The sequence below is a fragment of the Crocodylus siamensis genome, chromosome 7 (assembly GCF_052110815.1).
Source record: "Crocodylus siamensis isolate JL-2025a chromosome 7, ASM5211081v1, whole genome shotgun sequence".
Lineage (NCBI taxonomy): Eukaryota > Metazoa > Chordata > Crocodylia > Crocodylidae > Crocodylus > Crocodylus siamensis.
This window is the reverse complement of record NC_143401.1, coordinates 41,778,728-41,806,669: the sequence shown is the minus strand read 5'-3', so window position 1 is coordinate 41,806,669 and position 27,942 is coordinate 41,778,728. Positions and strand designations below refer to the sequence as shown.

At 45.8% G+C, this 27,942-nt stretch overlaps 1 protein-coding gene across 2 annotated transcripts in view; it reads right to left on the bottom strand.

The window, feature by feature from the left end:
• The window catches only part of GRID1 (glutamate ionotropic receptor delta type subunit 1), a 1,131,580-nt gene extending 1,103,994 nt beyond the window's left edge, over positions 1-27,586 (bottom strand). Inside the window, exons 1-2 of one of the 2 annotated variants that reach the window (XM_090057114.1) lie at positions 26,818-27,586; positions 24,782-24,937 (exon numbers count right to left, since the gene is read on the bottom strand). In XM_090057114.1, coding sequence (XP_089913240.1) covers positions 24,782-24,937; positions 26,818-26,896 — 235 coding nt within the window. In that variant the 5' untranslated portion in view covers positions 26,897-27,586. The remainder of the gene's footprint in view (positions 1-24,781; positions 24,938-26,817) is intronic. The other variant, XM_090057113.1, reaches the window with a different exon arrangement.
• Positions 27,587-27,942: the final 356 nt, after the last annotated feature.

Below are 27,942 nucleotides of genomic sequence, written 5' to 3'. Positions count from 1 at the left end.
TGAACTGGCATATGTAATATGCATTACAGTTCTGGGCGGTTTTTTGTTTGTTTTTTGCAAAATAATCTGTGGCCCTCCACGAACGTTCAGTTTCCTATAGAACCAGACTAACTTAAACACAAATCCTATGCCCTGAAGGTATTACAAATGCCTTCAGCATGGATTTACAGAATTCAATCTTCCAAAGGTTGTAATAATGCATGTGACATTTGGAGAATCTTTCTACGTGCAAAGGAGAGCTTTCCAAAAATATATGAAATGCAAACAATTTTAAATAGTTTATTGCAACCAGTCAACACAAGCTCTAGGATCTTAGCTTAAAAGCAAGCCAGAGGATATCAATGAATTTACCGATGCAAACAATTTTAGCTGAGCACTTCTGAACAGGAAGAAAGCAAGTTGTGTTTTTATATTTGTCATTAGAATTCTGACAATTCTATAGGCTGCCAAAACATTTGTAAAAAGATTAGATGAGTAAAGATTAACAAAAAGCACACAATTATGCACAGTGATTTAATTTTATATTTTATTCAGATTTCCCATACATTACCAATTTATCAAAAGCCTAGCAAGTAATACTTTTTTGTTTTTTATTATTATTATTATTTTTAAGTAGTAAATGGCCTGAATTTTCAGAAAAACATCTGGCAGCTATTATGGGTCATTTTCCCTTAAACATTCAAACACAGTATATAGAACAAGCAAGAGCTTCAAGGATTTTGCTGCAATCGTTTCAATGAATCATGCAGGGAGGAATATACACATCACCATCACCTAAAATTCAGTGAATTAGGGCAGCTGTAGTTAAACTATGAAAGAACAAGGGCTCAAAAGATGCTAGAACAGAATGGGTTATATTGTAGTTCACTGCATTAACAGCAGCAAAACCCCTGAGAATATTCCAGACCTTGTCAACACAGAACGCTTTGATGAATGGTATAAACAGGAGATAAAATAATCACTTGCTAGCTTACTAGCATTGAAGTAGAGCTATTAAAGATTTTGAGTCTGCATTATGACAGTGGTGCAGCTATGCTTAGCAAATAAAGCATCATCTGAGCTTAAAATGGTCCGACTTCCAGAATCCACATGTCCAGCTCATTTCACTGAGTTCCACCACCTCTGAATAACCAAAGCAGTCCCCCCATCTTCACACTGTATTACCCTATATCACATAAATGAGAATAGCAAGTTTGAAGGTTTTAGACATTAAAAGTACCAGCACTTAGATAATTGCTTGTATATCAAAGTAGCAGTCAATTTCTGTAGTCTCTGTAATTGGCTAATGATATGACAGAGATCTCCAACTATGAAAACCACCCAACCAAATTAAACTATAATGTGTCAGGCCAAGTTGAAGAAAATAAATAGGAAGACGTTAATTTGAGTCAGTATATTTATGTTCTGTCCTTAGGGAATTCTGCTTTTTCATAGACCACTGGACTGAGACAGCCACCTCCCATTAGATTTCATAGACATTTGGGCTGGAAGGGACCCCGGAGGATCATCAAATCCAGCCCCCTGCCCCAGGGGCAGGAAGTCAGCAGGGACTGCCCAAGAATATTTAGATAATATGCATCAGCCACCAGGGACCTGAGCCAGATTCAAATTCATAAAATAGTAGTGAATTCTGAGGTGACAGAAAAATGAATGCAAAACAAGTACTTGTAAAAACTGATTTCCATTTCTTGATACCAAGATGACCAATACCTTTGGCAAGTTTCTCAAATTGATGATTTTTTAACATGAGAAGGAGTAATTTAAGGTCTCTCTGAAATCTTATCAAACAACAAGGATGATGGAGAGAATGCAAATAGTCCATTCCTTATACCAATATATCTACTTTTAAGTCAATCTTCAATATACAATTCATTTTGGAACATTATTAACAATTTTATCAGCATTTCAGTATGAAAAATAATGCCTTGTGGCCCAGTGCTGTCAGCAAATCTCTCTCATCTTCATCTTTAATCTCAGGATTATTTCAGATGAATGCACTACAAACTTTTTTTATACACTGAAGCTCAAAACCTTTTATGGAAAAGGCTTTTAAGCCAGGATATACTTTCCTCATGCAGGCCACTATTTACAAATGTTGATACCTGTTCTGGATGAAAAGTTATTGGTAGCCTTCTGAACTGGACACAACTTTTTATTGACCCATCTAGGAGCACCTGTATTTTAAAAGCTGAATCCAGAGAATGTCTTATTAAAAAATGCTTGTGTCATAGCACTGTCAGGTGTAATAATCAATAGCACCTATATTTGTATCCATGTATAGTCTCAAGACACATTAGCTTTTCCTAATGCCACATTGGCCAGTGAGTAGATTGGTCAAAATCTTTTCATGAAAAGCTATAATGGGACCATGCTCTATATGAGAGAGCCCATTTTCAACTGTACTGGGAACATTTACAATTTCTTTATATCCAACATGCAAAACAGATCTTTACAAAAGTTATTTATGATTGAGTTCACATTCTCTCTTGCGTACACACATGAAGTTGAGGTAAAGCATATGATCTTGATCCAGCTTGTATTCTTTTCTGGTTATACAGTATAGAAATATTTATCTTCACTCAATTTTCAAGCTATTTGTTGTCATTGGGGCAAGGTAAAACAAACCATGTGCAGGTCTCACTGAAGCACTGATCAGTACATGTACTGCTCAGATAAAAGCTCTGCTAAAGCAAGGAGCAACATAGACCCCACAGGAGATGTGACTGATGCACAAAATACTTACACAAGCTGAGACTGGAATATGCATACACAATTACACTGTGCAGATTCATCACAAGAATAACCAAGACTGATACTAAATTATCTATACGTAGAAACCCACTCAATTAGTGACTGCATGCAAATCGCAAAATCAGGCATTGTCCATGAAAGTAAGGCAGTGTCTGTGAAATCTGAAAAAAACAAACCTTACTAAAAATAAAATGCTGGCTTCCTAGTGGGAGCCTCTTCCCTTAGTCACTGATTGGCTGAGAAGGCTGCCTGTCATGAGGCTCCATCCGTTTCCACCAATAAGCAGCATGGGGTGGGGCCATATAACAAGCAGCCCTCTCGACCAATCAGCAGCAAGGGATGGGACTGCATGACAGAAAGCCCATTGGCCAGAGGCACTGTGCTTATGCTGCAAAAATGGTGTCTAGCCCTGCTATCTGCCCATGAAATCGGCAGCCTGCCTCCTTGATTTGATAAATGGAAAGACGCAGAGAGTTAGGGGGAAAAATGGACAAAATTATTCCAGTATGAAAAATCACCTGGAAAGAAGAACGGAAAGGGAAATGAAAACAATAACTTTTACTAAGTCAAAATTAGTGATACTTTATATTTTTAAAATGCAGATTGAGAAATCTGATTTAAATTCACATGAAATATACTCTGTCAATATTACCAGCATACCTTGTAAGAACTGTAACTGACCTCTGCAGTCAGCACTATCCTCAAGATATTTCTTAAAGCTTGTAACTCCTTAAAGTGAAAGCAGTGTTTCCCTTACTTGCGAATTTAGAACCAATGCATGAGGGTTTGTTTGTGCCTGCTTTCCTTTTGGTGTCAAAGAAAGAAATACCACTTCAAAAACTAAAATTAAGACAAAGGAGAGAAAGTGTGTTCTGTCAATGAAAGCCCAAGGGCTTAAACCTTGGATCTCTCATCCTCCAAGCCCAGGTTCCCCTGGGATAGATAAGTCCCATTTCCTTCTTAGAAAGTTTTGCAATAGAAGCTAGTGCAAGGCAGCAAGCTCTCCAAATCCACTTTTCTTGCCCATATTGAAATATTATTTATTTTATTACAAATAGTAAAATGGAAAGCATTCTAGATTTTCTAGCACGGGTACAGTAACACCTACCAAATCTTAGGGATGTGTTCTGAAAAACATCTGTGTACTAGGGCCAACAGATGTTGTCATCATGATGATTAAAATGCAATGGAAATATAAATAATCTAGCAAGTCATAAAAGGAGCATATTTGTAAATGCTGTTGCACTGACTGCTTGACAGAAGCAGATGAGAAAAGATAGCATGCTACAGGGCAAGAGACGAGAACACTATTAAGAGAGAGTGCAAAAAGAGTTGAAATGTCAGAACCAAATACAGAACAATGACTACTTTATACACAAACATAAAATGTATGTACATAAAGGTCTACCATGGGAACAATGCTCAGATAGCAACATCTGAACTAAGAGAAAACTAGAAAGGAAGATGTGTGCCTAGTGCATCCATGAAATACTAAAATTCAGCACTTTGCCAAAGGTGCCTATGCCTACAAATTTCTATAAAACCACCATAAGAAACCAGAGCTGACTTAAGTGACGCATTCCCCACTGAGTGACTGACAATAAGGCAGTAGCATCAATAGACTCCTAGAGGTAGATCCTCCTCCCCAAAGAAACAAGCCGCTTCAAGAAAAATGTCTGATAACCAGATGTGGCCAGTTGATAAGTCATTTGGGGACTGAAATCACAGGGTTTAATAGATATAAATCAGAAATAATCCCCTTAGCTCTTGGGGCTGGGTCACTGTGACCTCCACGAGAAGGGTGAAATTCTGGCCCCATTAAAAAGTATAACGAAAACTCCCACCCTCAATGTATCCATCTGTGATGACTGTTAGTTCTTTCTGGCTTTTAAATGCCATTAGATCCTATTTTATTTAATTATGTTTTTTAAAAGCAAGTGTAGCAAAACCCCCAGTTTTTCCTTTTTTATTGCATTCACTCCCCTTCCCCAACCATTTCCAACTTGTTCTCTCCCTCTCTATTCCCTATAGATAAGTATAAGTGAGCTCAAACTTAGGATAAGCTTTAAACATTTTTATATTGGTAGCAAGTTTTTGGTTTTGGATATCCACAGTTTTATACTGTATTATTATTAAGTTTGTATTGATTTTTACTGTTATATATTGTATTATTATCATTTTTGTATTGATTTTTATTGTTCCATATGGATGTTGTGTGGTTTAGCCTTGTGTTTGTAAGTGAACCAAAGTCATGTCAAGTTTCCATTTTATATGTTAAGTCTCCATCTTGTGTCTTCTGCCCGGGCATCCCCTGTGTGTCACAACTGTACAAGTCACGTATCCCTCCCATGTAAATTGGTTCCCCAATGAATGAGAGTGACTGGGAATGATTGAAATACAATGGTAGCAGGCCTCTACTGAATGGCCTGTAATGACTGGGCCATGACCACGCATTGATTCATCCAGGAAACACGGACCTCACCCAAGAACAGAGGCAAGAACCCAGCATTTGTGTCAAGGAAAAATCTTAAGTTTGGTGCTGCCCAAGGGAAGAGACAGGGCCCGTTTCCCCAGTCTGCGTGAAACCTTCAGGCACGACAAGCTCCAGCCCAATGCAGGAGTTTGCCCGGCGCGTGAGGTATATGAAGGAGGGAGGAGAGGACACCCCTCCGGACAGGTTTAGCTGTCCGAGCCTCACAGCCGGATCAAGGGGGCATGAGCTGCTAACCCAGCTCCGTGAAAGCCTTGAACGGGACAGAAGAAAAGAAAAGTGGATGGGGCTTAAATGGGAAAAGGGTCAGATGATAAACGTCCTTTTCCGAGAGTACTTGGTGGTACTGAAAGAACTCTCCGAGAATTTGGCTGAGCTGCTGTTACAAGATGGCGCCAGCTGCTCTGAAAGCATGCCAGCCCCCGCGCTGACGTGTCTGCCCGCCAAGATTCCTTCCCCCACTTCATGTCACCCACTGTCCCGCCCACCTGGGATCCGCTTCCTCTGTCATTTGTTACCGCCCCTTGATCGGCTCCATGACATCATCGGCCTCCCGCAACAGCACCACCTCCCGAGCCAGCATCACCGCCCCTGTACATGGATCGGTGCCAATTAGAGGACGTACGTGAGTATTGCAACCACACAAGCTGTCAACGTGCAACTAAGAGTGTGGGAACAGAAACAACAGAGGAAACAAACAGCTGCCGGAACACGAACACGATTGAAACCAATAGAAGCAACGAATTGGAGTATGTAACTGCATACCTAACCGCAGTACAAAAATTTGTAACCGGGCCACAAGGACAGATGCAGACGACAATAACCACAAGATCTAGAAACCGATTGGAAATGAGTGAGCTCAGGAAAGATACTCAGATCCGCGACCATGAGACACCTATCACACGGTTAGGGCGTCTAGTAGCGGAAGCTGGTAGCGAAACTGTTAATCAAGAAGAGGCACTACAGTTAGTAAGGAATTCCGGATGGAGTAAAGCGAAGGTGGTTGATCCCATTCCAGTATTGGCAAACCAATATTGGCCAATACCAATACCTGCCTTGGCAGTAGAAGCCTTACAGCGAAAAGTTCACGCCTGGCATGAGGGTTCAGCTGACCGTGCCAGTGCTGCCTCACTGGTATACGCTGCGATCGGGGCATCTTATGCTCATTGGAATCCTGCGTATCAACCATTAAACCTGACACCAGCCCAGGTACAAGAAGCATGGCCACGCCGGTATGCTACCACCCCTGGAGATGTACCATGTCTGGCTGAAGCCATCGACGCTGCCACTGAGATTTATGGTGGGGACCAAGGAATCACTGCTAAGCTGCTGTTAAACACCTCCATCAATGGTCCTGTCATCCACATTCTGGGCTGGTTGGACCAACTCCAAGGGGCGATAAAGAAAGCGAAAGTGAACCTCGCTTCTAGTGAAAAGTATGAGACTATCAAAGAATACCCAGTGGAGAACCGATCATCAAAACCATTACGTAATTACCGCCTCAAAGAACACCGACAGAGAGGGCTATATTCAGCTTCCTAGTTAATAAATCGGGACTGACCAAGGAGAAGCTGAGACGATTAGGGGACGATGGTCAACAAGCCCTAGCAGAGACCCTAGGCTTCCAGGAATATAGTCCCAAGTCAAAAAATGAGTGACTGCCATCGGCGTGAATCCGGCGACCAGCGGCTGTGCAGATTCTGAAAAACAGAACAATGAAGAAACAATGGACTAATATGTCATGTTATGTTATGTTTCAACTCCTGTATTGACAGCAAGGGGGCATGTCAAGGAAAAATCTTAAGTTTGGTGCTGCCATCACAGGGAGTTGAAACTACAGACAGGCCCCCAGAATGTGCCCTCTGGGTGACCTGGAGGCTTGTCAATCACAGAGCATGAGGTAATCTGATCTAACGCACATGCTCAGTTCACTGACTGCATGATGTAATTTGACTAGAAATTTCTCCGTGAAGAGCGTTCTGATTGGCCACAAAATTCTTATAAAAGGTTTGTGAGCTGCCACCCAGGTGTGGTGAGGTAGTGTGTGTGTGTTTTGGAGGAGAGACTGTGCTCGATCCTATGAGCAGAGGCTGCCTTTGCAGGGGTTGTCCCACAGGGAGAGAGCAATCCTGTGAGCAGAGGCTGCGGACGGCAGGGACTGTGAGGTGCAAGCAGAGGCTGCGGAAGGCGGGTGGAGCGACTCATCTTTTCGATCTCGGTTACAGGACTGTTTGGCTTCAATTTTGACTTCGGCTTACTTCATTCTGGCTTCTCATCTCCAACCTCAGTTTATGGACTGTCTTTTGGACTGGCGTCTCGACCCCGTTCCTCGATTCACTACGTTACAGTTTTTGTTGTTTGTTATCCCATTCATGAGCTGTTGACCAGCCCTGGGACTAGCTAGTGGGCAGCCGCACCTATCCCTCAGGGGGTAGAAAGCAAAGGCTCGCTAGTGAACCCCGTGGGCCAACAGACCCCTTTGTTGTTCGCTATACTGTAACTGAAGAAATATCTGAGCCTCCGCTTCCCAAGCGTGAGTAAATAAATCATCTTTGTTTAAACTTCCCGTACAGCTCACACTCCACCGCCGCTAATCCCACCTGTTCGTATTCCAATTGCCACCCCGGCCCACCGTGACCTTGGGGCCCGATTCACTCGGTGTTCGGTTACCCCGACAATTTGAAAGACAAAAGACCCTGCATAACCAGCAACTCTCATCATTACAGACACCTGAAACTGCACATCCCTGCATGAAGCACACATGCTCAGTATGCCAAGGGCTAACCCTTGCCTGGACATGCCACCTGTCACTAGGGTCACACAAGGTCTGCCCCTATGAAAAGAGGCAGTGAAGACAGACCCAGTGGGACGCCCTCTCCATCTGGACCAGCACCATCACCACCCATCCACCCAGAGGCCCTGCCAGCAACCCCTCTGGACAACATCTACTGGACAAGGACCCCTTTCCAGCCTGGACAGGTAGATATTACCTGCATACCTCCTCCTACAATTTGGACTCTCTCTGTCTCTGTCTCTGTCTCTCTCTCTCTCCTCCTGGACTTCAGTGGACTTCAGCCCTTGCATGAAACCTCTCTAAACCCTGCTGTCATTGTGTGTGGATGCAAGGGAACCAATAAGACATTGTGTCACCATCTCCCCTGTTCAATAAAACCACTGTCATTTGCAACTGCGATTTGGATCATGTTTTACTAAATCCCAGTCCCTTCCTTATCTTAAATTACAGCCTCATTCTCTCTCTCTCTCTCTCTCCCCACCCTCTCTGCTAGTTTCCCCATCTCTCCCAATTGCATCTCTGCTTTTCTGCCACCTCTCAGCCTCCCCTGCTCCTACTGCCGTTTCCCCATGACTTTCTGCTACCTTTCTCTGCTTTCCTGCTGCCTGCTGCTTTTCCTGTGATTTTCTGCTGTTTTCAGGTTTCCCTGTCACCTTCTGTAGTCATCCCCACCTCCTCATGGCTGTCCTGCAGTTTTCTCCAGCTCCCAGCACCTACTGCCGCTCCCTGCAACTTCTCTAGCTGCCCCAGAGCTATCCTCTGGCTCCCCATATCCAGAGCCCCTCTTTAACACCCACACTTTCCCTTAGTCCCATTTTTCCCCCTCCCCATCTACCTTATCAGCTCCCCCCATAGCTCTGGCTCTAGTCCCAGACTCTGTCCAGAATACTTCCCTGTTCTGCAGGCTTTGGGTGTTGTCTTTTAATCCATTAAGATCAATTAACCTGAAGTTACCCCCAAGCCTCAGTTCTTCACCCCAGGCCCCTGTAGTCTACCAGTTCTAATCCCAGTCCTGGTAACTTTAACTCCCTACACTTGTACTTTCTTACCTTAACCTTCCCCCAGGTATTCCAAGTACATACATATCACAATACCCAATTTAGGAACTCACCTATATGTATGTGTAGGTGGGTGGTATGTGTGTAAATTAGTGAATACATATATATACACATATATATATAGATCATTGTGGGGGCGGGGGGTATACAAATTAGTAATCCATGTATGTGTATTGGATGTGCAGATGTTGGTAACTGGTAACTGATTCTGTATAAATTTGGTGTGTGTAGCACGTATGACTTAAATTGGTAATAGGTATGTATGTGCCTAGGCTGGTTTGGATGTGTATGTGCCTGAGCTGGTAGTGTGAGTGTGTATGCCTAGTAGGGGTGTATGGACCTAGTGAGGGTATGTGTGCTTAACTGACTTTTATGTGTGCATGTGCAATTGTACACCACACCCTCCTGTCTTAACAGCACAATATTGAGATCCTGAGCATTGGCCTGACCCCTCAGGGCAACACAAGCTGCAATCATAGCCATGATTTTAAGAAGCAGTGGTGCCATCAACTTGGGCTTTCTTGCTGGATCACTTTGGGGAAGCAAAGATACTTCTAACATCCTGGTTACATGAGGTGAACTTTTATTTAGCTTCAAATTTCTGCCTGTGTCATTTTGGGAGTGCGTGTGTGGAGCCAATCCCACACCGGCAGCAGGATGCCACACTGTACATCATGGAGTGCCAAACAGTTGTTCATTAAGGATACTACTTGACTATAAGTCAACTCTAGCTTCTCCCTTTCCTCCCTAAAAGCATTCTCTAATTTCTCTCACAATTGCTTATCTTCTTTAAAATTAGTTTAGAAACAATGAATTCTGAAATTTAAAGCCACACAAAAGCAGTTTGTGTAATATTGCTGTCCAAATATAAAAACACAGTTATGTAAAATAGGACATAATGGTATTTAGAAACCACAGACAACTCAGGCGGATCACAGATGGAAACATCCAGGGTGATATCCTGGCCTTATTGGAAATCAAATGGGAGTTTTTGCTATAGTCTTCAATGAAGCCAGGATTTCAGTGTACCTGCAGTACCTAGTTCAGAGCTGCTCACCCTCAGAACAAATTAGGCTGTACAGGTCCCTGTGCAGAGATCTAGGATAGCCAAGGTCAAGGCATAATGGAGCTCTGTTCCACCATGCCTTTCCTCTGCCTGCTAGGCCCCTCCTGAACCACCCTATCCTTCTCCTGATAAAGGAACTGCCTTCTCCATGTGATCGCTAGCATAATCATCCATTTGCTGAACAGGTATTTTCCCCCAGCCTTCTCCAGCCACTTTGAAAATACAGCTCCACAGGGTATAACCACCTAACCCAGATATACAAACTGCAGAATTACTGAGGTTTTTTTTTCCAGCTCCTACAGATGTCATATAGCGCCATCTACACCAAAATTGTCATCATTTCCATGGTAACTGAAGTATTTCAGAAAACACAGCCTCAAAGATTAAGCAATAAGCAAAACTAAAAAATATTTGTTGCGACTGGAAAAAGAACACCCTACATGAGGGACAAACAGTCCTCCTTGTCCTATGCCTGCTTCCATGAAGTCTTCTGAACCTTCAGACCTGGACTGCTGAACCTCCACTTTCCCCCTCTCCAACTTCTGATTACAGATGAAAACCAAGTAAAACATTGTGTCATTCTGTTTCAACAAAAAAAGATCCATTGGTTATAATCAATTTTCCCTTTGAGGTTGAAAGCAACCAAAACAAAATTCTGTATGGGTTCATCCTCACATGAATGGAATTTGAGAGATTCAAATACCCCATAAAAAACAACTTGTTGCATGTAGCTTCTCTCATAGTCACAAGGACCATGAATACATGACAATCAGTGAAAATAGTGTATATATAATATCTAAAGAAGTGGAACAATATGTAGTAAACAAACAGAATATGAATACCATTTCCCAATGTCAAGCAGTAAGGTAGAAGAGATTCATTTACCTCTTCAAAATCCAGTACTCATTAATTATTTCCTTTCATAGAAAATGTGTTCAGTCACTTCTTATTCCTAAATAAGATGAACTCAGTATCATTATGATCCAAAAATATATTTAAAAGTATTTTGTATGGTTAGTCTCATAAACAGAAATAAGCATGTTAAAAAAAAATCAATTAAGGGGCTTCACTGAAAAATAGGGTGAATAATGAGTTTTAAAAGAAAAAAGGAAGAAAGAATACAAGTAATTCCTCAAATATTATTCATCTGAGCATAGATGAAAATTGTTTTAGGCCTTCTTTATTACTGTCCTTTCTTCCCCTGCTTTGAAAGGTTGCTAAGGGAATGGTTCTCCATAAGGTCAAGCAGTAGATACCCTGCTGGGTATTTTAATACAGCCAAACAGCACTATAAATTAATTCTTCTTGGTTCTGTCCTTAACTGGAAATCATTAGAGCTTTGAGATGCCTTTTTTCCTGCATATTTGATGTAATATTAAAGGGGAACAAGATAGACCAATACTAAAATGCCACATGGTCAAAAGAAAATTCCAGAAAAGAATCCCTGGTGGGGGAAGAATCTACCCAACAGAGATGTTTCTCATAAGGCAAATCTTTCAGGCAGATAAAAAAGCATTCAAAACCCACAAACTTGAACATAGTTTCAAGCACAGCAATCAAGCTTCCAAATTATAATTAAACACAAGCCATTAGGAACTACATAAAAGAAAACCCTTTCAACATGTTTCTCATTTTTATATACTTACTGCCTTAAAGCTATGTAAATGAGAGAAATCTTGGTATATTAGTATGTCATTATCAGCCTCCTGCAAAATTATTAAACATACTCATGCACTATGAGGTAGAATTTTAAAGTGTTGCAAACTACTTAGTGGTCTCACTCAGTTTTCTAGTGGACCGTATTCACATTCCTAAAACTATCACCCACCATTGGCATTAAATGGCCCCTTTGTAACCAGTCTCAACACAGACCACAAAAATTTTGAAGGGATGTTGAAAACATTACCAAAACAGCAATTCAGAACTTGTGTCTGTAGGTAAAATTTGGAACGTGGATGCAGAAAAGTTCACTCCTCCTGTATTTTCTTGCAGATAGAAGGCTTCAGTTTCCCGGCCTGACAACCTGGCCTCTTTCAACTGCATCAGAGTAGTAGAACAGTAACATACAGTCTCTGAATTTCTGAACAGCAATACGATGCTGAAGAGCATAAGAAAGCTGCCCAACAAATTGCAACTTGTGGGCCATTTTCAGATCATGTGCAAACATTCGCAAGTGCCTGCATAAACTGAGGAAGGGCAAAACTATCCATTACCAAAAAAGGTGATTTACAGTTGAAATAGTATGGACCACTTCCATTCTGTCAGGGTAGCACTACATAAATTCAAATTTATAGTAGGAAAAACCTATATTTCAAATGAACGTATAATAATGCATATACAGCAGGGATGTTTTCCTTCACTCACTTGAACTAAGATGTCTCAGAGTGTGAAAGGCCCTGTAGCACGTCGCAGACCCCTGCCCAATGGACCCCTATACTTACCAAAGGGGTCAAGATGAGAGGCAGCCAAGAAGAAACAACACAGGCCCAGCAGTTCCAGAGCTTCCTGAGCATGCAAATCGGTGAACAGCAGGGGTGTGGCTCCGGAAAGCAGCTGGGAACAAAAAGGCAGCCAGGAACACGGCTGCGGGGCTGGGCAGAGAAGGGCAGGACACCAGCTAGGAGACACTGGCTGCAGATCTAGGAAGCATAAGCCCCGAGTGCAGGAAAACAGAGCTGAATGCCTGCAGGAGGACTCCAGCAGATGGAAAAAAGAGCACAAGCCTCGGGAATACAAGAATGACAGAGAGCAGAGTCACAACCCCAATAGGGAGCCCAGGTACTGCAGTGGGGAGTGGCAGCAAGGAACTGCTAGTACTCTTGGGCAGCATGGCAGGAACAAAGGCACAGGCAGCTACAAAGCCCTGCATGGGAATGACAAGCCCCACCAGTTGGTGGGAACAGGAAAACCAAGTACAGGTCAGCCAGGCCCCAGGGGAGGTCATGCTGGAAAGACTGACCACGGTTGGGCATGGGGCAACCGCCCATCCCCACAACCACTAGGAGGGAAGGGAGGGAAGAGTTTCCCCACCCCTGAGTGACCAAGTGGGCACTGGGAGATGGAATCCCAGGGGCTCGTCAGCAGACGCTGGACACTTTCAGTTGAGCTCTTCTTAGTTACAGTTAGCCCCAAGCTGGGGGCAGGTTTAGTTGCCCAAGAGCCGGCCTGAAGTTGAGGGACTGACACAGGGAAGATTTGCCAGCCGAGAAAACTGAACTTGTCTTGAGGCAGGCAGCGTGGATGATGCAAGATCATCCAAGGGAAGACCTACAGGGTGCAGCGTTTGCCCAGGCCATGGATGTGGTAAGGGTGGGGTAAAGGGGAGGTTGGACCCCCATGAAGAAAGACCAGGGTCAAGACCCCTTAGCCTTGGGGCCACCTACAGGGAACTGCCTCCCCAGTTATGAACATCAAAGACATGGCAGGTGCGTAGGAGCAACACCCAAACCACCCAGATGGCACCAGAGCCCGATCTCACCCTGATGTCGCTAGGAGACAAGGCACCTGTCAAGAAGGGGCCAAAGCCCTACAACACCTACGAGCGACAAATTGGTTCCCTGGCTGGGAACACAGAACCCACCCCAGGGCCAAGGCCAAGTAAGGTGATGGAAGCACAGGCAGGGCTCCTGGCAGGAATGAAAGCCATGCAGCAGACCCTGAACCTTGTTGCACAGATTCTGCAGCAGCAGCAGCAGGCAAACAGATGGATGGCATTAGATGAACAGATGATGAAACAGCAAGAGCTAATGAGTTGGAACATGGTAGACCTTAGAATCCCGAAGATGATGGCCGAGGATGACCCTGAAGCATTTTTGGAGAACTTTGAACAGGCCACAGGCCTGGACAAGTCCAGGTGGGCAGCAAAGGTCAGAGTGTTGTTGGTAGGCCCCACACAGGGTCCACATAGTCTTGGGCTCCATCATGCCTCGCAGCCCAAGACTATGACCGTGTGAAAGAACAGATCCTATACCACCTAAATATTACTCCAGAGAATTACCAGCAGATATTCTGCGCATGAAAGAAGGAAAATAAGACCCCCTGGGTCCTCCTCCCGAAATTAACAGACCTCCAGGAACAATAGATCCAACCAGCCCAGGCAGCCTGGGAAGAGATCGTGGATGCTTTCCTGTTAGAACAGAGCCTCGTGGACCTAAAACAAAATACCCAGAGGCGGGTGCGACAACATCATCCCAAAACATCTCAAGAGGCTCCCCAGTTGGCAGAAGATTTTGACTATGCCCAGAATGAGATACCCCAGGACAAGCCAGGGACTCTCATGAGCACTAAACCCAGTGAGAGGTGAGGGGACCAGGACGCCCACCCAAGCCCTGCTGTCAGGGTCAACATGTTTCCTCTGTGGGAAAAAAGGGCCATTTTTCACAGGAGCGCATGATGAACCCACAGCTCATGGCCCCAAAATCTGATGGATGAAGAGACAGTCGAGGCAACCGTCCCACACTACAAGAGTTGTCCCCTGTGGAAAGGATGGACTGCAGCCTGGGTAATATAGCAGAAACGATCTAACAAGACAAGCCCACGGTGATAGCCATGGTGGTGGGGCTGGCAGTCAGTGCTATCCTAGATACGGGATACGGACAGACGCTGGTCAAAGCCAGGCTGGGTGTCATGAAAGGAAGGAACAAGGGTTAACCCCATCAAGACGCTTTGCCTACATGTGCAGGCCTCTGTCTACCCCCAGGCAGAAGGTCCAAGTGACCATGGAAGGGGTCACAAGGGAGATGCCAGTGGGGATAGCATTGGACCTACCCTACCAAATGATCCTAGGCCAGGATTGGCCAGCGATCTATGAGGCTCTGGAGAGCAAATGAGCCTGGGGAGGCTGGCACTAGGGGCTAGTGGGGGAAGAAGCTCCTTCCTCACCTTGGTGTTTAGAAGAGGCCCTTTGGAATCTGGAGTCCATCACCAGTGGAACCCAGTTTAGGGAGGCCCAGCACGAAGAGCCAGCATTCCAGGCCATCTGGGAGATGGAAATCACCAGGCAAAACCAGCAAGTGGTGCAGCTGGAACTTTGTGATCAGCTACCCCACTGTGAGATGAGGAGAGAAGAGGGCTACTATACCGTATTACAAGGGGACGGGGAGGGATGGAACAGGTAGCCCAGCTCCTAGTGCCCCAAACATACCAGATGAACCTGTTATGACTGTCCCATACCAACCCCCTTGGGGGACATCTGGGCCGCAAGAAAACGGCAACCGGGTTGACAGGAAGATTCTTTTGGCCACATCTCTACTGAGATGAAGAGCAATTCTGTGCCACCTGCCTAGAGTGCCAGCAGGTAAGCATAAAGAAACCCCTCCAAGGTGCCACTCCAGACCATGCCCAACGGTCCCCGATACTTTCTGCAGGAGTCGAGATGAGCGGCAGCTGGGAAGAAATGACGACACAGGCTCAGCAGTTCCAGAGCTGCCTGAGCCTGTGAACTGGTGAACAGCGGGGGCGTGGCTCCAGAGAAGTGCAGGCTGCTCAAAAAGCACCTGGGAACACAGCTGCGGGGCCAGGCAGAGAAATGTTTTTGATCTCCACAAAAAGAGCTGAGGGGAAAAAAAAACCACCACAAGAGTCATGTTTTACCCATCATGGCAAAATTACATCTTCAGTAACCATTTTAACCACAAGTTCAATCAATACAACATTAAGCAAGTCACTTCCATAAGAATATGTCTATATTCTGTTTCTCTTTGTGATATACAACTACAGTAAGCCATGCATGATTTTAATAAACATGGCAATATCTTTTCTATTCAAAAAGCTATTGTTTGAATGCTTTTTACTGTATGGCTAAACCACAATAATGACTCATATCAAAACATTAAACCTATTTAATTCCTTAAATATTATGATGCAGTTTAAAATGATACTTAGGATACAGGATTTATTTTATCAACTCTGGTGGCTAAATTCTATGAATACAGGAAAACTCAAAATATTTTTACTGGATGCAATAGGGGCTTACAATATATCCAGCAACTAAATTATTTTATATATATACACAAAGTGATTATATTTGTATGCTTTAGCCCAGGGATGAACAAGACCACATTAAAATGATTTTGCACCCTAACATCACATTTATCGCAGGACTACTTAAAAATAATGACTGGGAAGACCCTTAGTGGATTGCCAAAACATGTAAATCAGCAAACAGCTCTGTTATATTATCTCTGGTACAGCTCCACCAGGAACAGAAAGGGTGTTAAAGTAGGAAGGGTATAACCCTTGTAGCTGTTTGGTTGTTCAGAAGTACTGCCTCCCCAAAAAACCTGGCACTGCAGTTCTCACATGGGAAAAAGACAGAATGTAATTTGGTCTTCTAGCCAGTATACACTCATGTTCTTCCCCTCCAGGATAAAGCTCAATTTATGCCAGGACTACAGAACCCACTTGTCTCACTCAGTCATTAGTAAATCCTGCTAAGGTTGGTAAGGGAGCCCGAGCCCTCCCACTCCTTTAGACCTCAGCCCAGGAATCCTGTAAAGATTAGCAACCACCACTTTTTTAAGTCAGTCCCTCATTGCTTTCCTGGGCTGCTTCCTACTAAGGCACTCCCTGGACACTCCTCTCACCTACCTTGCACTCAGCTTTCAATATTACCCAGATAGTTCCCTGAAGCTTCTTGGCATGGGAATTTCCTTGCCTGGCAATTGACCCAAAGTTTCTCTGAGGTCCCTTCTACCCAAAGTTCTTGCTTCTCAAAAAAACACCCCTGCCTTTCCTCTTTTCAGCTATGCTCTACTGCTAGGCTTTCTACCTCTTACCTCCAACCCTCACCAGGCATAGCAGGGAAAGCCAACTGAATAGGACTGGCCAGTGGCAGGCCTTAAAGTGGGAGACTACTCATGCCACATGAAGACATTCAGTTTCTCCTGGGAAAGTTGCTGTTCTCTCAGGAGAAACCAGGAACAAACAGACGTTCAGGATTTTTCTCCCAGAGCAAAAATGGCTCTCCAGAGGAAAAGCACCCCCAAGAAAAACCAGGGTTAAATCCAACCAAGCATAGAGCAAGAACATGCCTCTTTTACAGTCCCCACATTGTGCTGCAGGAAGATACAGGTGGACCCTGAGCAGTCTGGGTCAGCCACTCAGGACCACCATGTGCACTGCTGCCATCTATCTCCACATAAACTGAGGGAGCCTGCAGAGCACGCTTAAAAGGGTGCACAGGGACCCACGAGCTACCCAGCATCAATCAGCACTGCAAGCTTTCCGCTCTTCATGGGCTCAGTATTTGAACATCTGGCTCAGGCATCTCCAGCTACGTTTTTCTACCAGAAAAAGAAACACAGGAAAATTCTCCCGATATATGAACATGTGTATGCAACCTCTGCTACACCTTAAACAGGGACAGGCATTATATAATTATAGAAAGTATGAATTATTTCTATGCATCACTCCCACTGATCTATACATCACTCCCATTGTTGCTATTTCTGGTATTTATTGCACCAGTAAAAAGAGGGAACTCTCTTAAACATGTTAATAAAAATAGAGCCAACTTGTTGGTTCCCACTGTTGCACAAGAGAGGTATATGTAACTATGAAACAGTATAGAACTCAGACATTAAATGCACCTGTCCTAATCACCAAACATGAACACATCCCATTGCGTACACTATTGAACCAAAAGCACATGGCCATTTTTGGAAGGTGTCATTTGAGAGGGAAGGAAAATTATCCCCATACACTAATGTTTCTCTATAAAACAAAAATAAAGTACCTACTTTTATAGGAGGCAACCCCCACATTGCAAAATAGCCCATAATAAAGTAAAAATAAGAGTAACTATGCTATGAAATAGCAGACTGCAATTAGAGGCAGACATACTTGGATTTTTTCCCACAACTCATAGGCTGAATTCTTTCAATGCATAGCTGAAAATAGACCCCATTATGGAATATTTAGATCTTTTCTTCCAAATATGTTAATGGCAGCGATCCTGTGATAACGTAACAAAAACATGCAGAGCATAAAGATTCCATACATTGTTTTGTTTAATTTTCTGAAACATTCTATCCAAAGATTGTACTGAGCCATGCAACTATACAGCATAAAATCACAGGCAGAATGAGATAACAGTGTCACATATGTCTTCACTGTGGCAGGCCTTAACAAGTCTTGGTTTGGTCTCTGAGGGCACAAGGAGGTAAAAATGTTAAGCACATTCACCCCACTGAGCAACAGCTTTTAACTGCAGTAGACTAGTAGGAAAAATGTGTAGTTACACAGTCAGGTCTTTCTGACTACAGGAGGCATCCTCTCTACTCATACTGTTGCTGGTTGGTGTTTCAAAGCGTTAAAAGCTCAGATTAAAATTGGAAATGATACATGTAACAATATGATCTTTCCAGAGAGTTTAGAGTTCAGCTGTCAAAAAGTTCTAAACGAGACACTGTAACCCAATGAAATCAGCATGCAAGTGAACTGCAAAAGAATATTGGACAAAAGGAATGCTAGACAAAAGTAAGATACACAGGAGGAACCACTAAAAGAGAAATTAAGTGACAGTATATTGGTACAAAACACCCATTGGTGTATCACCTAATAGCCATAATCCTTTATCTATTGTTTGTTTACTATTATTTGAGTAAAATCCATCCTAATATTATTCAACCAAGCAATAAATTGTACAGTCGTATACAATCAGATCAATGCAATCTTACATTTAAAAAAAAATCATTGTGTATGACTATATTGAAAACCCAGAGGTCCATTATTTGCCTGATTTTGTTTTGTTTCCCTCTCCCACCTTCTTGTTTTGGAACTAACAGCTAGTCAAAGAGCTGGCTTTCACCTCTGGGTCATGCTCCCACTTAAAACTAAACCAAACAAGTTAGAATGGCTTTGCTCACATTTACATGAAACTTTTTTTTAGTCCAGACTTGTACAGTGACCAGTCCTGAGCACTGTGTTTTCACCATGGCTGGTAGGCTGTCCTCAACTATTGTTGAAAGATCTTCACATTTGAGTCTACTTTCAACCAAAGGTAAAAGCAATTCTTTCAATCAAAGACTGAAGTGTATTTAAATGTAAAACTGTTCATTCTGTGAACTCTTATTCAAGTGGCCCCCTCACTGTTGTCAGATAAATTTCAAGGTGAGAGGGGAGCTAGGTTAGTGAGAGGATACATCCCAAAGATTTCACATCACAAGAGTTTCACCAAGCATGCTTCCTCCACAATTCCACACCCTGAGGCCATGAGTATGTTTAAATTCTGCTTAGAATTTTAGCTGGGCATAGAAACCCAGGAACAAATTATGAATTATTCTCCAAGTGTCTACATACACAAATACTACAAAACAAAACAGAAACATTTGAGAGTAACTGTATCTGTAATGTGTGTCCAAGAACTCACCCTGGCTCAGTTCTACATGAGAAAAAGACACAGGAACAGCTTGACTCCAAGGTACACAATCCTACAAATGTCAACAACTGATAATCACTGACACCACAGAAATATGCATGGGATAAGAAATATAAAGAATGCATTAACAGACCACAATACTCATTCAAAGTACATACTAAATTCTAAAGTGTGCTCCAGTTTCCTGGGCTTACAGTTTTATAACCCCAGTGAGCATACAAGGTTGCAAATGGGCATGCAAAGTTGCAAATTTGTATGCAAATAGAAGAACAAGTTGTTATTTTAGGAAAGGTTCCACAATACATATAGCACCACTCTGAGACATTACAAAAGTTCCAGGATTTCTGAATAGCTTCTCCCATTGGATTGCCTCTTCACAATACTTTATTGGTATTCCTATTATTGGTATTCCTTTTTCCTACTATTAGTCTCTCTATACCTGTTGGGACTACAAGCATTTGACTCTGTTGTTGAACTATTCACATGCTTACAGAAGTCATGTATTCATACACAGTCATATTTTCAAGTGAACTGAAAATTAGTTTGGTCAAAATTTGGATTCCTGTATCAGTCACTTTTTAAAGTATTTTGTAGTCTTATTTAATCTAGACAGGTAGTTTGCCATGTTAGTCTGAAGTCAGGGCAGGATAGTACCTTTGAGCTCATTCAGGAAAGCATGAACATTTCCTTAGGCAGCTTGTTCAGAAAAGCATGATTTTTCTGTAGGCAACAGCCTACTTTCTCAGATGTGCTTGATGAAATAGGCTGCCACCTATGAAAGCTCTTGCTTCTCTCAACCAGTTAGTAGCACCATCCTGCCCCATCTTCTGCTTGTCATCATATCTAGAAGTTTCTTATACCTTTCACCTTTCAGACACTTCAGATAAGAAAAATTAGTGGCATTTTAAAAGAAGCTGATAGTGGTGTATTCAAAATTATTTTCATTATGTAGCACAAAAAAAAAAATCAATGAAATAAAAATGTTGGGGTAAAACTTAGCATATACATTTCTTTAGAACGAAGAGCAAAAAAAGATCAATTTAACATTACTTCTATGGCTTCTACTGATTTCTTCTACAAAACATTCGGACAAGAAAAGCAATTCTCAGCGTGTCTTTGAGTCATTTACACTGACAATGGATATTTTCCCCTCCATTAAAACTAATTTCCACATGCATAAAGACAATTACACCAAGCAGCATAATGGCAATTCATGAGCACACATATACAAAATCATCCTATTTGATATACGCATCAAAAATTTGGATATATTTTAGTTATATCTCACTTCTGTATTGACTCCATTTTATGCATTTTGTCGTCTTCATGAGTCTTGCCACAACTCAGATCGTGCAAGTTCTGTGGGGCAAGGATGACCTTTTTGCATATTTTCATAACCCCTAGCACAAAGGAGCCTTACCCTTGTCATTACCATAATACAAATTACTAAGCAAAGAGAACAATTAATTCACAAGAACGAAGCTGAAATACCTGAGCTCATATCTGTTAACTACTGCAGTCAGGTAACTATAAATTCATTAGCATGTAAATCCACCCAGGACAGATTATGGTTTAGATCAGGACTGTCCAACTGCATGCAGCCCCCACAGGGTTAATCTGCAATCCCCAGGATCTTTAGCTGGGTACTGCTGGAGTCTCTGGGTTTTCCCTCCCTTCTCTAACTTTGATTTCCTTTCACTTTCATTAACTTTCATTTCATTTCACCCCTGCCCCTAGACAGGGGGCAGTGCAGCACAACTCATGGGCCTGACAGAGACCAAGGCCAGGAAGCTCAGGGTGCCCCAGCAACCCCACACATTGCAGCATGGAGGCAGTGGCATGGTACATACAGCAAGAGGCACGTAGCCTGTATGAAGAGAGGTCAGGGGGCCTGCAGCCACCAGCCACTCAGAGGTTGGTCCACCCTTAGATCACATTTATCTACTACAGGTACCAAGGACTTGTCATCACTGTACCCTCTCCTTCCACTCTCTCGAGAAAATATTCCTTTTGCTTTTTTCACTGTCTAATATATACCTATGCACCTCCTAGTGTTCAAAATGTTTTGGTTTTGGAAAGCAAAAACCTTTTTGTAAGCCATTAGTCCTAGAAGTCAAATGATCCTATTACAGAAACAATGTAGTTGCTGTTTTTTAATTATTTTCCATAGCCATGCATGCAAAAAAACCCCTCACAACTACATAATAAATACCAGTCCAAATGCATTTTTAAATACTATCAGTAATTAAGGTCTTATTATATAATAAACCTTGTTATATAGAGAGTTGATTTCCATAATATTACCTTATTATTAAATAGCAAAGTACCACTGAAATGAAGTGTCTACTTACATCACTGATTTAAGTGGGATTTTATGAATAATTCATGGTTCCTGCATAAAACTGTGTATAAAAGACTTCAAATATATATTTGTCTTGCTTGACTTTGCAAGCTATTCTGGCAGAAACTTCACAAGGAACTAGTTTTACTGCAAACTGTTGGAGGGGGGTGGGGCAAAGGAAGTTGGTTACTATATAAACTCCCATTGCTATATAATTAATGATTGCAACATTGATTTCTCTGACTCTGTTTAGAAACACACTGCTTGGGGGAAATAACGCAATCATAGCTAGATTCTGTGAGAAGCAAATTGGTAGGGTATCTTCAGTACGAATACAAAGAGATTAGGAATAGTAAGAATGGGAATGAAACCATGTCATATTGTGCAGAAAGACACTACACAGTAAGAACAAGGCAATTCCTGACACATGCCACATATTTTGCCAGCATGCTGTCTGTATGAGTTTCAAAAGAAGGAAATTCAGCCCAAAAAGACCACCAGATTTGAACCAACAAAAGGCCAGGAAATTGAATTAAAGCTCTAATCTTAAAACTTACCCATTGTGTCAAGAATTTGACTCTCAGGGTGAAGACAGCATCATTCTGCAGTCTACTTCTCACCCTCCAATAGACAACTAACAGATAAGCCTTAATAAACTAGCCACAGAGGGTAACTTCTCAATGAAACTGTAACATTAATTCAGCCCTTTCTCAGTTCTACAGCTTATAGTCAAAACCTCAGGAAATTATTCTAAATTTAGATGCCTGCCGTCCTTCAGTGGGCATCTACAAACAAAAAAAAATGGATCCTTCACTTGTTCAGGCACCGCAGTCAGCCTACAATGTCTAATGATCTGTACCAAACAGATTAAAGTATGAGTGGAATTCTTCCCATATCTGACACAGTTTTCATATGGAATTAACACTTTAGTAGTATTTGTCTTTCCATATACCACTAACTTGATGGAATTAAATAAAAAAGAAAAATACAAAACCAAGAAGCATCCTCTACTTTGGTCAAGCTCCTCTGCACTTGGAACAAACTGAGACATTGGACTCCCTGTCCACAGACTGTCAAATTAGATTCCAATGCGATCAAAATAATTTTATATAGCTTTACTTCAAGAAAAAGACCCAGTTGGAAGCAATTATTAAGTCAGCCAAATACTGTTGCTTCCATGAATATGAATAAACTCCAATATAGGACACTACACTTCTGCAGATGCAGAACGATCTGATCATTCAGAGTTAATCTCTGCTGATAAATAAACTCTGCCATTCTTTAAAGGTTTTTATTTGCCTTCAGTTGCAACTCTGTGGGTTTTTTCCCCTTCATGGCATTATTTCCAAAATGGCCTTATTTATTTCTTCTCTTTAAACAGGGTTTGATCCTCAGAGAAGCCAATGGCAGGAAGGCCACTGATGTCAGTACACTTCAGATATGACCTGAAGGAGATGCATTTTGTTGCTGCCCTGAATTGATGATACAGTAAGTAGTACACATACTGGGATCAAAAGATAATCAACAGAAATTGTTTAGGGTTTATGAAAAGGAACATGTAATGCAATTTGTGTGACCAAGATCTGCATGTACTCAAGCCACACATTAATACATGTATGTATTCATGCAAATTTTCACACACGAAAAGATCCCTTCCATGCTCAGTATGGTTAAAGAAAAGGCCAGTGATGATTTATTTCTTTAAAAACTCTGGGCATATAAAAAGCTCTCTTTTCTAGAATAGTTATTACTCCAGCACTGCTGTTGCAATAACACAGGCAATAATCAATTTCAGCACCATCCAGTTGCAGCAGCTTTTTCAAGTCTGGTTGGTGAAGGCAAGCCGATTCACTTCCAACTTTTCCTTCACCGAAATGATGTACCTCTCTATGCAGCTACCCTGGAGACCGGGTGAGCTCGAGGAAAGAAGGTTCAGCTGTTTACTTCACTACCTCAGTCTTAAACTTCAGGGCAATATAAAGGGGGGGGGGCAGAGCTGCTTTGCGAACCGCTCACCTCGTTTCCTCCTTTGCTTCAAGCCCGCTCCTCCACGGAGCCTCACAACACCCGGCTAAAAACACCCGGGGGATGATTTACTCCGCAGCACCAGAAAGGCCCCTTTAAAAGCAGCGCGTTATTTTCACCCAGCCCAACCCATATCGGGGGCGGCGCGGAGAGAAGGTGCAGGTAAACCCGGCCCTCAGCAGCTGGCCGCTTCCCCCAGGTGCACAGCACACCCATTCCCTTGCCCGGGAAGCAGCCGAAGAGCCCGCTCGGCATCTGCCCTCCTTGTCCGCGGCCGTTCTGTCCGGGCTGCGCGGACTCGTCCAGCTCGCCCCGCCGGCAACAAGTTAAGCTTGGCTGCAGGGGCGGGGGCGCCGGGGACGAGCTTGGTTTCCTCAGCAGGCCCCACACGGGGTTTTCACTCGGCTCCTGCCACAGCCTCCGCTGCCCGAGCAGGGCGGGGATCAAAGACTTGTCTCCCCCACCCTCAGCGGCCGCGGGCAGGGGCAGGGCCGGGCGCCGCCGCGGGACACGAGCAGCCCGGTCCCGCGCGGCCGCGGCACCACGTTGCGTTTTCTTGTGAAACAGCGCCCACCTCAGGCTGTCGGGCCCTTCCCAGCCGCGCCGCGCCACACCGCACCGGCCCCGCCCAGCGCCGCAGGCTGAGCCCGCCTGGCTGCGGGCGCAGGGCTCCCACCGCCTCTGGTTAAGAAGCTTCAGGCTCACGGCAGACGCCGGGGAGCACCTGCGCTCTGGATGCAGCGCTGTCCCCACTCTCTTCCTGTGCACCTGTTTGCGCCTATTATTTGCCCGGGAAAGCAAGAAGCAGCCGCCCCCGTACGAGACAAGGCTCCACGCGGCCCCCGGGAGCTCGGGCTGGCGCGGGGCCGCGCTTACCTTCCTGCACCGCATGGAAGGGGTTGTTGGCTTCTATGAGCTTGATGGAGTAGGTGATCTTCTCGCTCTGTAAGATGTCGTCATTGAGATTCAGATCCGACACGGCCTGCTTGAACACCTCGTCATCCTTGGCGGCACTGCCTTCAAAAATGGCACCTGCGGGGGGAGTACAGTAGGGTTTTCTCTCCAGGGAGGCGAGGAACAGCAGTGCTCCCCCCCTGCCACCCCGTTGCCAGAGCATCCTCCCCTCCCCCCCGAGGAGTTTTCGATTCTGCCGGATGATTTGACACCGAAAGCATTGCAAAGTTGGCGACCATCCAAGAATTAGAAACGGTTTTCGAAAGAAGGGAGGAAATACCCCAGCGCCCTCGCTCCCGACTGCACACAGACATGTGCCGCGCAGGTAGAGCCACCCAGAGATCATCGCCCGAGCTCCCTCTTTGCCAGGCCCGGGCTGGCTGCAGGGTCCCTGCTGCAGCCCCACGCCGCGCTTCCTACCACGTCTCCCCTCGGGCTTGAATAGCAAACATTACAGGTAGCCAGGCAGTGAGGAGATGGGTTAGAAACTGAACCAACTTTTCCCTGCGTTTATCTCCTGCCCGCCTAGTTCGCTGTCTCGGTTGGACACCTCCCTCTCACACGGCAGTGTAACCTGAGCGCGTTCATTCCCTGCCTCGTGTTCATGCAGTTAAAAGTATAAACATCTGCCGGCCTCTTGTATAAGCTCTCTCGGAGGGGCTGTGCGGCTTTACTGCCTGGTTTTGTAGGCGCGGGACCTGGGCTCCTTTCTTCTTTTGAACCCAGATGAGCCAGCCCCGGCCCCCTCCTGAAAGCGCCCGCAGCTCACGCCTGTGTCCTCGGGGCTCATCGTTACGAGCCTCTGCCGCCTCCACTCCGCTCCAGCCCTCCTTCCCGGACACGGAATTTTGGAGGGACGTTAAGGTCGGGGTTTGTACAGGGCCCAGGCGGGACGGCAGGTCTCGCGGCGACATTTGCTATTTGCAGGCAGAGGAACAAATTTCAAGGCTGCCTTGCTTCCCTGAGCCAGCAGGAATCTGGACCCCACCCCCACAGCCATCTCCGGGTGTACTGAAACGGCCAACACCACAAGGCTAGAGTTGGCGTCAGAAGGAAGCGGGTGCCCGCGGGGCAGCCGGAATCCCACCGGTGCCAGGGGGAGGAGCAGCCCCTACCCCCCTCCCCCTCAGCTCGGGGGCGGGGGGCGTGCCTGAACCCGGCTGCTGCCTAGCGCCCGCAGCGCCGCCCCAGCGCCCGATGCTGCCAAGGCCGCGGCATCAGCGCTCAACAGGCCGCTCCAGATCTGCCCCTCTCTCACGCCGGCACCTGTGGTCCCTGGTGGGGACCCCCCCTCCCGCAGCAACTTGCTGCACGCACATACAAGCACATGCGCGCGCCCTCTCTAGAGCCGCACTCACCTCCCTCCCTCGTCGCCTGCGGGCGTCTCCCCCTGCCCCAGGCTTTCCCTCGTCGCCCCTGACAGGCAGGCCCCGGGCTTCCGCTACACGCGCCGCCCCCCCCCCCCCCCCAGCAGCCCGCAGCCGCGCGGCAGGGCTAATCCCTCTTCCGCAGCACCACCTTCGGCCCTGCGGGTCCCCCCCGGCACCAGCAGAAAGGTGACTGCGGCGCCTCCGCGCTGCCTGCCAGCCGGCGCCGGCCCCGGCCCCGGCCCCGCAAAGTTCCTCCCGCCCGGCCGGCCTGGAGCCCTGCCTCCCTGCCGGCAGCCCCGGGGCTCTGAGGAGCGCTCACCCGAGCCCGCCGCCGTGAGCGGGGCCGGGCCAGGAGCTATTCCTGCCCAGGTCCCTCCCTTCCCTCCGCTGCGGGCCGAGGGAGGACAAAGCCCCGCAAGCAAACAGGTCGCGGCCGGCCCGAGCAGTCTCCCCCGCCCCGATTCAGCCCCGCCGTGCGCTGGGGACCACCCCCCAGCCAACTTTGCAGTCAGGAGGCTTCAGCTACGGACCCCGGCTCTGGCTCCCGCCACACGACGAGGCTGCTCAGCCCGCGGCGCAGGCTCTCACCGATGTGGATGATGGAGTCCGCCCGCACCGACGCGCACTGAAATATCCAGGAGAAAAGCCAGAGCATCAGCACTTCCATCTCCAGCCTCTCGCGCGGCGCATCAGCCCGGGCGGCGGCGGCGGAAAACGCCCGCAGCGCGATGCCAGCGGCGGCCGAGCCGAGCCCCGCGGACTCCCCCAACCCGAGCGCTGGAAGAGGCCGGGCGCAGCTGGACTGAACAGACCAGGAGCCGGCGGCGGCGGCGGCGCTTCGGCGCTCCGTGTGCGTCTGAGCCCGGCTGGCGGCTGGCTGCTGAGGAGCCCCCCCCCCCCCCGCACCACGTGATTGCGGAGCCGCGCCGCTCGCTCCAGCCGCGCGACGCGCGCAGCCCCGGAGCAGCAATGACAGGCGGCGGAGGGCGCCGGGGGCTGTAGCAATGCGGGGGTAGGAGCCCGCCTCTCGCGCGGCCCCGTTCCCGTTCCCGTTCCCAAGCTGGCGGACCCTGGGGCTCGGAGGAGCGGTGAGGAGCACCTGGAAGCCCCGCTGCCCCCCTCCAGCTTCAGCCGTGGCAAGGGCAGCTGCAGCAACGGGGTCCTGCTCCCCCGGCGCAGACAAAGGGGACGCGGCCGGCGGGGGGGAAGAGGCCCTTGGGCGCCGCTGTCGAAATTTGCCGGAGGAGCCGAGGGCGGCGCGGGGGCAGCTCCGCAAGGGCCGCGCCCTCCCTCTGGTAAAAGCCGCTTTCCAGGTCCCCCCTCCCCGGCTGCGGGTGTCAGGTGTGGAGCGTGGCCCAGCAGGATCCTCACACCCGAGCTGGGGGGAGGGGGTGCATCAAAGCTGCCTTTTTTCGCGAGCTTTCAATGAAATCTAATTCATAAATGGGACATGCTCAGGCTCAGAAGACTAATTCATCCCGAAAACAAACGCATCAGTGATTGCAGCCATCCAAACGTGAGGAGCATTTCAATATGCCAAGGATCCAAAGAAAACAAATTCATTCAGGAGTCTGAAACGTAATTAAAACCACTGCCAGGAAAATGAGTTGACAGTGGGATGTTACTAAGACTATTAAGTCACTGCAGGGCTAAAGCATGAACTGCTTGAGCTGTAGGCATCGAAGGGCAGCATCAGGATAAGCAATGGCAGAA